The sequence below is a fragment of the Symphodus melops genome (assembly GCF_947650265.1).
Source record: "Symphodus melops genome assembly, chromosome: 1".
In the NCBI taxonomy this organism is placed as follows: Eukaryota; Metazoa; Chordata; class Actinopteri; order Labriformes; family Labridae; genus Symphodus; species Symphodus melops.
This window is the reverse complement of record NC_136691.1, coordinates 22398444-22408403: the sequence shown is the minus strand read 5'-3', so window position 1 is coordinate 22408403 and position 9960 is coordinate 22398444. Positions and strand designations below refer to the sequence as shown.

The 9960-nt window shown below is 45.6% G+C and overlaps 2 protein-coding genes across 4 annotated transcripts; both read left to right on the top strand.

Annotated features, from left to right (window-relative positions):
• Positions 1-3784: 3784 nt before the first annotated feature.
• Positions 3785-6865, top strand: LOC306838565 (uncharacterized protein; the record flags this gene model as incomplete). The annotated part of the gene is made up of 8 exons (XM_079366795.1): positions 3785-4328; positions 4414-4485; positions 4567-4614; positions 5396-5467; positions 5553-5639; positions 5750-5818; positions 5929-6776; positions 6848-6865. The coding sequence occupies exons 1-8, from the start codon at positions 3842-3844 to the stop codon at positions 6863-6865; spliced, it is 1701 nt and encodes a 566-aa protein (XP_079222921.1). The 5' UTR covers positions 3785-3841.
• A 12-nt stretch (positions 6866-6877) lies between these two features.
• LOC306828306 (uncharacterized protein) lies at positions 6878-9796 on the top strand. 3 transcript variants are annotated; one of them, XM_079350693.1, is made up of 4 exons: positions 6878-7045; positions 7167-8238; positions 8324-8447; positions 8650-9796. In XM_079350693.1, the coding sequence occupies exons 1-4, from the start codon at positions 6900-6902 to the stop codon at positions 9699-9701; spliced, it is 2394 nt and encodes a 797-aa protein (XP_079206819.1). In that variant the 5' UTR covers positions 6878-6899; the 3' UTR covers positions 9702-9796. The 3 variants fall into 3 exon arrangements, with proteins under 3 accessions (XP_079206819.1, XP_079206818.1, XP_079206820.1); XM_079350692.1 differs by having other exon boundaries at positions 6878-7057; XM_079350694.1 differs by having other exon boundaries at positions 6969-7086.
• The last annotated feature ends 164 nt before the right edge of the window (positions 9797-9960 follow it).

The window sequence follows — 9960 nt, the reverse complement described above, 5'->3', positions numbered from 1 at the left end:
AGTGAACACATTGGACTGGAATTGCTTGGAAGTCTTGTTTTTCTTGGTGAATAACCATCAGTGGGTAGAAAAGTCAACTCTGAAAAACCAGTTGTCCAGCATTGAAAGCGTTGGAGTTCAGAAAGCAGGTAAACTACATGGGAAAATGACCACAAGAAGGCTTTTGTCAGTTTCCGTAGTGTAGTGGTTATCACGTTCGCCTAACACGCGAAAGGTCCCCGGCTCGAAACGGGGCGGAAACATGTTAGTGATGTCTTTGCGCTGTGGATCATTGTCTTTGGCGGACATGTCCGCCTGATTGCTGAATCCTCATGCAGGGACAGCATCTCTCTTTTCAGGGGCATTCTGGCCACCTGTTGTAGCCCAATAGCAATTACCCATGGCATTTTCGGGAACGAGGTTTCTAATTATGCAAGAAGTCCATCTAGTTGAGAGCAAAAAAGTTGCTGGGCATGGGTCAAGAGGCAAACTTGGAACCTATCTGCTCTCATCTGATGACTACACAGCCTTGTGTTAATCTCTCAGAACATATCTGGACCGCAGGGAGCAATCAGGTGGAAAATGTCGTCTCGCCACCCCAACTCCATGCTGGTGTGGGGAGTAGCTGGTCGCATCGTTATATATGACCAACACACCCAATGGGAAGTCATGGCCAGGATGTCCTTCAAAGCTTGTGTCGAGGTCCAGAAATATTGTCTGTCGCTCTAAGATTGCTAGGAGTGTAACAATCAGACAATGCCCAGTCCAACGCTCAGGCAACCTCACAACGTTAGGCGCACTGCGTAAAGCGTTGTGTGGGGATTGATAGTAAATACAACTGACAGGGACTAACAATTTCACTCCGACAACAGCAGTTTCTCAGGGTTGTTTTTTTTTTTGCTGACTACATATGAATCTCTTCTCCTTGGTCCATTTCCTTTGTTTTTTCTCTCATGAGTTAGGGAGAGTTAACCTTTCCTCACCTCACCACATCTGGAGAGTTGGGCCAGCTTGAAGCCCCTTTCTTAGGTGGCAAACATTGGGCTGCCGGTAGGAAGCATAACACTCCCCGTCAGGGAATCGAACCCCGGTCTTCCGCGTGACAGGCGGAGATACTGTCCACTATACTAACGAGGACTTGGGCTTGTCTCCTTTTGGCTTGTGATCGGTCAGATGGCAGTGATCTGGCATTTACCAGCCGGTCCAGTAGGCAGAGTTGTGCAGACAGTGTTAAGTGGTTAAGGTCCCACAAATGTTGGGCTAAGTCCTCCCGCTGCTGCATCAGCTGTTGACAGTGATTGAGTACATGTGAGGAATCACATGGCTCACGCACCAAGCAGTTTCCGTAGTGTAGTGGTTATCACGTTCGCCTCACACGCGAAAGGTCCCCGGTCCGAAACCGGGCGGAAACAATGTGGTGCATTTTGTTCCCCCCTGAGGATCTATGGCTAACTCAACTTTGTCCAAACGTCAAATGCTGAGTTGACCTTAAACACAGTGAACACATTGGACTGGAATATCTTGGAAGTCTTGTTTTTCTTGGTGAATAACCATCAGTGGGTAGAAAAGTCAACTCTGAAAAACCAGTTGTCCAGCATTGAAAGCGTTGGAGTTCAGAAAGCAGGTCAACTACATGGGAAAATGACCACAAGAAGGCTTTTGTCAGTTTCCGTAGTGTAGTGGTTATCACGTTCGCCTAACACGCGAAAGGTCCCCGGCTCGAAACGGGGCGGAAACATGTTAGTGATGTCTTTGCGCTGTGGATCATTGTCTTTGGCGGACATGTCCGCCTGATTGCTGAATCCTCATGCAGGGACAGCATCTCTCTTTTCAGGGGCATTCTGGCCACCTGTTGTAGCCCAATAGCAATTACCCATGGCATTTTCGGGAACGAGGTTTCTAATTATGCAAGAAGTCCATCTAGTTGAGAGCAAAAAAGTTGCTGGGCATGGGTCAAGAGGCAAACTTGGAACCTATCTGCTCTCATCTGATGACTACACAGCCTTGTGTTAATCTCTCAGAACATATCTGGACCGCAGGGAGCAATCAGGTGGAAAATGTCGTCTCGCCACCCCAACTCCATGCTGGTGTGGGGAGTAGCTGGTCGCATCGTTATATATGACCAACACACCCAATGGGAAGTCATGGCCAGGATGTCCTTCAAAGCTTGTGTCGAGGTCCAGAAATATTGTCTGTCGCTCTAAGATTGCTAGGAGTGTAACAATCAGACAATGCCCAGTCCAACGCTCAGGCAACCTCACAACGTTAGGCGCACTGCGTAAAGCGTTGTGTGGGGATTGATAGTAAATACAACTGACAGGGACTAACAATTTCACTCCGACAACAGCAGTTTCTCAGGGTTGTTTTTTTTTTTGCTGACTACATATGAATCTCTTCTCCTTGGTCCATTTCCTTTGTTTTTTCTCTCATGAGTTAGGGAGAGTTAACCTTTCCTCACCTCACCACATCTGGAGAGTTGGGCCAGCTTGAAGCCCCTTTCTTAGGTGGCAAACATTGGGCTGCCGGTAGGAAGCATAACACTCCCCGTCGGGGAATCGAACCCCGGTCTTCCGCGCCAGGGCCGGGAATAGTAGTCTTTAATTTCCTTAACTTTTACCATTCATTCTCTATGGTAGTTCTTATCACTACGGATGTAATATACTTTTGGCCACTATGGAGATTTGGGGGGCGCTGTTTCCCCCGTTTGGTAAATGTAAGGAGACCCCGTTTCTTCAGGTTTGAGTGACAGTCCGACAGTCAGTGCAGGATCTTCATCACAAAGTGAAGAGAACTCCGTATCAACAGTTTATCGTCACCTTTTTCACAACTTTAATAACATATATCCAACTACTCAAACGTAAGTCTTGCTTGTTTTTTCATCGACTTTATTAACAATCCTCATTTATATCTTAAAACCTGTTTAATGGTAGTTTATTTGAGTTGAGTTGTGTTGACAAACACGAACTATGATTTCTTTTTGCTAAGGGAGCAAGGTGGTACAACATCGGTAACGTTAATGTTATTTTACACTGATGAAAATAGCTTGTTAACTGTAATATTAATGTTATTTTATTGATTATTGATGACTGTAATAAAACAATTTCACTCCTGCTGATAGTGACAAAAAAATCACGGTTTTTTTTATTCATATAATCATTGTGTCAGGTTAATATTTTGTTTTTTATACAACAATAATATAACTCAAATGGTTTAAATAGAGAGAAAATCAACAAAAAACAATAGCACCCATCCCCCCACTCACTCACTCACTTACTGACTCACTGACTCACTGACTCTCTCTCTCTCTCTCTCTCTCTCTCTCTCTCTCTCTCTCTCTCTCTCTCTCTCTCTCTCTCTCTCACACACACACACACACACACACACACACACACACACACACACACACACACACACACACCATAGCTTACATGAAAGATTCAATTGAATTGCCATGAAAAAAAACCCTTATTATAAGGTATCACATCAAATAATGACTCTATCTGGTGTGTAAGTGTTATTACCTCGTCATTAAAAATGTAGGTTATTTTATATACATCAGTAACACTGTTGATATAACAGCTTGATTACACTTTGATTAATATAATAAATATACATTGTGTTCTGCTGTGCACAGGAGATAATGAAGAAGACAGTTGACTTCTTTCCAGGAAGGGCAACAGTGTCCTTCAGGAAGGGTCCGTCAGGCCATCTTCGCCAGGACCCCTCTGACGAGGCCATGAGGATAAAAAAAAATCCCTCCCTTCAGGACAAGTCCCCTCCTCAAAAACAGGACCAGGTGAGAACCAATGCTCTCACTCTGGTTTTTCAACGTGGAGGCGATGTGTCAGACCGCCAGGAGGTAATGGGCGAGTACTTGCTGCAATTCGGCAAGTACAAGGGAAAATCTTTTAAATGGCTCCTGGAAAATGACGTTGGCTACACCATCTACCTTATTAACAAGGTAGATGAAGAAGAGCAAGGTGGCAGTTTTAACCCTCAGGGGCACAGCAAAGACAGCTTGTTGTCATTCCTTGAATATATTAAGTTCTTCAAGGAAATTGAGGACCTCAGGAGGTACCTCCTCTCCAGGAAGCAAGTTCCACCTGTTACATCAGAGGGTGACAACACTGTTGGCTTTGGAACCAGGTCCAAGGACACCTGGAGGAAGATCTGGGAGACAAGGAGTGATGGTTATGCTACCTTCATCTTGGGAGTGAACTGCATAAAAAACAGCAAGATGTACAACCTCCAGCAGTACCTCCTGAAGCAGCAGCAAGCCGAGTCTTCCCGAGCACCTCCAGAAGTCTCCATCACATCAGCTGTCTCCACACCAGCATCCAGCACTCTTGGTCAGTTCACACAAATATGATAATACTGATTTTATTTGAACATTTAATGTTTCTAACACACAATTAATGTCATATAAACTTCTAGAAATGGAGGAGGACCAGGACCTGGAGAGCCAAATGTTAAACCTGTCCCCTTGTAAAGTGAATCCTGAGCTACGTAGGTGGAGCTGTTTTTTTTTAGAATTTTCTGAACTTTACTATACATAAGATAAAAGTCTAATGCCACATTTGCTTTCAGGGGCACCAGCGGCAGTCTCCAGAGCCCTGGATGCAGCATCAGCAACAGGTTTTTCTTAATCAGTGTGGAGGAAGGATTCTGGTTTTTAACAGGATTCAACCTCCATTACTGTGTTCTTTCAACTAGTTTGTTTTTTTGGCCGTGTTCTGGCCTTTGCTGATGTGTGTTCTTTTGTTCTCCCACTAACCTAAGGAGTTAACTTGTCATCAGTGACGGTAAGTGTTTTTTTCTGTGTTTGCATGCATTTTTAGACTACCATTCAAGGATCTGGCATGTGAAATATCATTTTGGATCAAAAATAGATATGTTATCATGCCAAATCCTTGATCGGCAGGTGTTATGTTTAAATAGTGTTTGTGTTCTTGACTTGTTTTCACCTTTAACAATTTAAAGCATTTTCCATAAATAGTGATTCACAGTTTAACCAAACAGAGTATTTTCAGTTGGTCGTGACTGTTACGGCCTCCTTAACGTACTTTCAATTTAACCAAAGATAAATTGTAACAGAGGAGACCAGAACAAAAAGGAGAGACGGCACACAATATGAAAAGTTTAAACTTTGAGCTTTATTCGAGTATCTCAACCTCCCGCTAAGTAAATAATCAACATTTAAGAATGTAATGTGAATGGAAACTAACAAATAAAAAGGACTGGAGATCTGACTAAACAGAACAGAATATGGGAAAGTGCAGAGACAACCTTGTAACAGGCCGTCACTCTCGTCCGTCACCTGCTTACAATGACAAGAAGCAACAGAGAAAACAGGCAAAGACAGACTTAGAGGCATAAACACAATGAACTTGTGAAGCTTACAGTATTGTTTTTACAGCTCCCAGGAGTAAGCCATCAGTGACTGCTTCCAGATCTGCTCCGGTCGGCCACCTTGTTTCCTCTGTGAAAGGTAAATATATTGTTTTACTTCTCATGTATACAAGGACATCCAGATTATTTTTAAAAAAAATGACACTCTCATTTTCAATAATTAGTCACAGCAAAGGTCCCGTTGCCAGTTCCTCCCCAGCTGCTTGCCATTGCCCCACAACTTGGGATTGAGGAGCCCAGTGTGAAAGAAAGTATGATATTAGTATAACATGTGTGTGTGTACAAGCACATCTATTTATCTGTATTTCTATATCTACTGTATCACTTGTGTGTTGACTTTTGTTTCATCTTTTTTCCGAAGCACACAGAGAGCCAGTCCCACACCCATCTCCTTCTGAGTCTGGAGTGACTGTTTCATCGCTTTCTGAGGGTAAATGCTTTAAATGTGTTGTATGCTTTGAAAAAGGAAACTCGTTATCACATGTCCATTTTAATGTTTATAAATCACCTGTCTTACTACTTTGTTTCTTACCATTTTAGAGCCATCATCAGAGAGTTTTGCTCCTGTGGAAGCACAGGGAGAGCCTCCTGTCCCGCAGCCTAAGATCACTGTACCTGCCTATGATCAGGATGTTGCAACGTGGAACTGCTCCCAACAGCAGAAAATCTGGATGAAAAATGAGATGGAAACACTGGGGTTGTGGCCAGGGTCGCGTCCAGTTCGTCATCCAATGAACATGCTGTCCCTGTGGCGCCATCCACCTCAGCCTGAGCTCATAGACCCAGTCTATGATCTGCCTTCGCCTAAGTACTTTCAGCTTCATCCGTTTTTCATCTGGAAGCCGGAGCACCAAATCATGGAGAGAGTGAGAAACAACTATGTGTTGCCATGTCTCTATGGTTGTTCCAACCCCCTGGTAGCTTCTTCTGGTGTTGGCCGTCCAAGAGTCATCATTGGCACGACCGGTCAGTACTACATCCTCGCCTCGCGACTCACCTGCAAGGCCTGTAAGAAGTTCTGGCATGCTGACAAACCACAATGGCTGGAGAAGCTACCGAAGCGCATCAGCGTCATAGTGCCAGCTTTCCTGACTTTTAAAAAAGCCATCTGTAGATCGGTGATGGATGAGCTGAGGCGCAGCGGCAGGTCAGCAGAGGACATGTCCAAACAGCTGGCAGAGGCGCTCCATTTAAAATATGAGAGAGCTCACCTGGCCTACCTGCAAAGTGTCCAGAACATCAGGGATGCTGAAGCAGGAGTCTACGGCCAGAGGACCATCACTGGGCTTCTCAGACAGACAGACACTCCTGCTCCCTTCGGTGGATACTCGGATCCTAATGGCTGGTGTGGAGTGTCTGTGTCCTCTCACTACCTAGTCGACTGCGTGGTCAGTGAATATGAGCGGCAGGAGCAGCTCCTCACTCTGGTGTTACAGGGGACTTTTGGACAGGCACTCAGGTCAGATCACACCCGTAAAGTGGCGAGGAAGGTGGTGCTTTCATCTGGCACAATGTCTTCTTACGCCATCATGAATGAGAACTGGATGATCCTGAGCTGGGTGATGCTGCAGTCGGAGTGTGATCGGTCCCTTCATCCCATGTATGAGGGTCTGTCTCACCGCTACGCTGAAGCTGGAGTGGAGAAGGCCAACTTCCAGTGGGTGGACAGGTATAGAGAACACATTTTCCATCACAAATGTATTTGACTTTTATTCAAGTTTTATTTAAGGTGTCACAATAAAGAAGACTTTAATTTAAGTTTCTTTTCAATGTTTTAGGGACTGCTGTGCAGCCTTTAAGGTCCTGGACTCTCAGGCTCAGGAGCACCTCTTGTGGGACAGCTGGAGGACAACAGAGGCTGTGGTGAAAGAGGCAACCTCAGGAAACCTGATGAACACCTGCGCATCAAGGAGCAAGTTTAACAAAGACATCGCCATCAAGTTGGACTTGTTTCACTGCATGAGACGTTTCACCAGAGAGTGTGTCTCTGAGCACCATCCTCTGTACAGCTCCTTTTGCCAGTTCCTGTCTGCAGCGTTTCTTGTTGTGGACCAGGGTGACCTACAACAGCTCAAGGATGCGTACACATTCTGTGGGCTCTCTCCTGCTAATCCCACCAAGCAGCACATCAGAGAGCACTGCAGGACGAAGGTGCCACAGTCCAGAGAGCTGCTGCTGAGAGTTGAGGATGTCATGCATCACTTTTACCTGGCAAAGGATACAAATGATGTTTATCTCTTCAAGGCCTCCATGCTGAAGGTGTGGAAGATTCAGCGCATCCACATCCTGAGAGGCTGCCTGAGTGACCCAGAGGTCGGGGAGGGTATCTTATACAGGTACGGTGGCACCTTGCAGCTCAATTACACCAAGGGGGAGGGAGCTGCTGTACCTGTTTGGATCCCTGTGAGAGGCACATCGCAGCAGGAAGGCTTCCACTTCCACCAAGCCCAGTGGGTGACAGGCAACCGGGTTTCCTGTGAACTGTTTCAGGCCCAGGCCATGACTGGAGTGGCGCGCTGGAACTTCCAGAGGCTGGTGGACCTGAAGCTGCCAGGTGTGGAGCTGCCTGCTGTGTTTGATCCTCTTTTAATTGCCCAGCTGAACACTGCTTCTCAAAATGTGATTGGAAAGGCGAAATATCCAGCCATTCGGGTTTCTAACAGGGACACAGGGGAGAGGTTTGGGCTGCAGTATGTGGAGCCAGGCTGCCGTCGTGTTTACCTGAGGTTTGAAAAGAACAAGGAGCCACCCGCCATTTCAATTCCTCGAGCCATGGAGACACAGCAACAGTCCTTGGTCCAGGATGAAGTGCATCCTTGTTCTACTGCTGAAGCCGGCACAGACTCTCAGGTGATCTTCATTAACATCAAACTGCTAATTACTGATTCACAGAGAGACAGCTTTACTCATCTCTTTATTTAATGCCTCTATTCAGGAAACATGTAGAACCGCCCCGGAGGATCCAGTGGGATCTGTGCCGATCCTGTCCCAGTCCAGGCCCTTTTCTTCACCCACATCTGCCACAGTCAAAGCAGAGACAGTGGCTTCGATGGACACAGGTCAGTCAAACTACACTCTGTATTTTAATATAAAAGCTATAAGAAGATATAAAAATGCAACACATTGAACTGTTAATTTGTTTTGAAAAAGTAACTCTTTACCAAACTATGATTTTGAACCGAAAGTCGAAATATCACATTTTCACATGTTTAAGTCCTAATGGTCAACTTGTTTAACATTCTTGTGCATTGTTATTTTCAGACTTGCCTGCTCTGCTTCCTGTATCCTCCTCTCCCCGGGCCGCTCGCACTGGTCCCATTAAGACAGGAGGTCGGGTTCTGGTCCTGGACCACAGCCGATGGACAGAGCCCATGAGAGCTGCCATCGATGGACTCCTCATGAAGCACCATGGAGCTAAGGACCTGTTAAAGCAGGTTGACAGAGACTATGCTGCCATGGTGCACAGGGCATGCACTGATCCAAACAGCCTTCTCCATCCTACCACATGCCAGCATATCTCAAGATACGTAAAACATCTGGCAAAATTAAAAAACACCAGCTCCTCCCTCAACACCAGCCCAGAGAAAGTTTTGGAAACGCAGCAGCTATGGCAGAGTTTGACTACAAGCAGCCAGACAGTCAGCGTTCCTGTCACAATCCTTCCTCCAGCTGCTGTCAACCCTCCACCTGTGACCCCTCCCCAGGAGGAGACACTTAGCCGTACGACCGTAGAGAAGATTGTGACAGAGATCCTGGAAAAACAGCAGCAACATCAACAACAGCATCAGAAAAAGATGACCAGGAACTGTTCTGCTTGTGGTCAGCCGAAGTCCAGATATCTTGGGGATGGCTCTTCAGTTCATTTCTTTTATCAGAGCCCAGTTGTAAAGTACTTTTACTGTTCAACGAAGGTTTTTAAGACCTATGAACACGAAGGCCTTAAAAACCCCAGGATGTCCTTTGAGGACTTTGCTGCGTCTCCGTTTTTTGAGCGGGAGCTGGATGCTGCCAAACAGAGGGGGGCAGAATGGAGAAAGGTGGCAGAGGAGAGGGCAAAGAGGAAGTCGTCGTTGCAGCTGCCGACTGGTCGTCTCTGCAGGTTCTGTCACCAGCCACTAAAACAGGGTCCGAGCAGCCCTCATATACATGCATCCTTCCCGGGGGTGCCAGGAAAGTACATTTACTGCCCCTCCAGAGTGTTCTCCATGTACAGGGCACAGGGCATGGTTAGAGAAATGACCTGGGCAGAGTTTCAGCAGTCTGGCTTTCACGACACTGAAAGGGACAGATGGGCTGCAGAAAAGAAAAAGTGACTGCTTTTTGCCCCACTATTGTAAATATGTTTATAGCTACAAACCTTGTATATACTACTGTGTATTTCTCTTTGTGTTCATTTATTGTTCATATCATTTTGTGTGATTTAGAATTCAGAAAGGTTTTTATAATATATCTTGTGTGTATAATAAAATATTGTCAAGGCATTTCTGCTTTACTGTATTTTCTTCATACTGGAACTGAAAAGAAATTCACTAAATTTTCTTAGGGACTGTTCTTGTACATTTCAGGTCATTG

Coding starts and splice junctions, on each gene's coding strand:
- LOC306828306 (XM_079350692.1), top strand. CDS start 6,900: ATGTCTTCTTACGCCATCATGAATGAGAACTGGATGATCCTGAGCTGG. Junction 8,239..8,323: donor AAGCCGGCACAGACTCTCAG/GTGATCTTCATT, acceptor GCCTCTATTCAG/GAAACATGTAGAACCGCCCC. Junction 8,448..8,649: donor AGTGGCTTCGATGGACACAG/GTCAGTCAAACT, acceptor TGTTATTTTCAG/ACTTGCCTGCTCTGCTTCCT.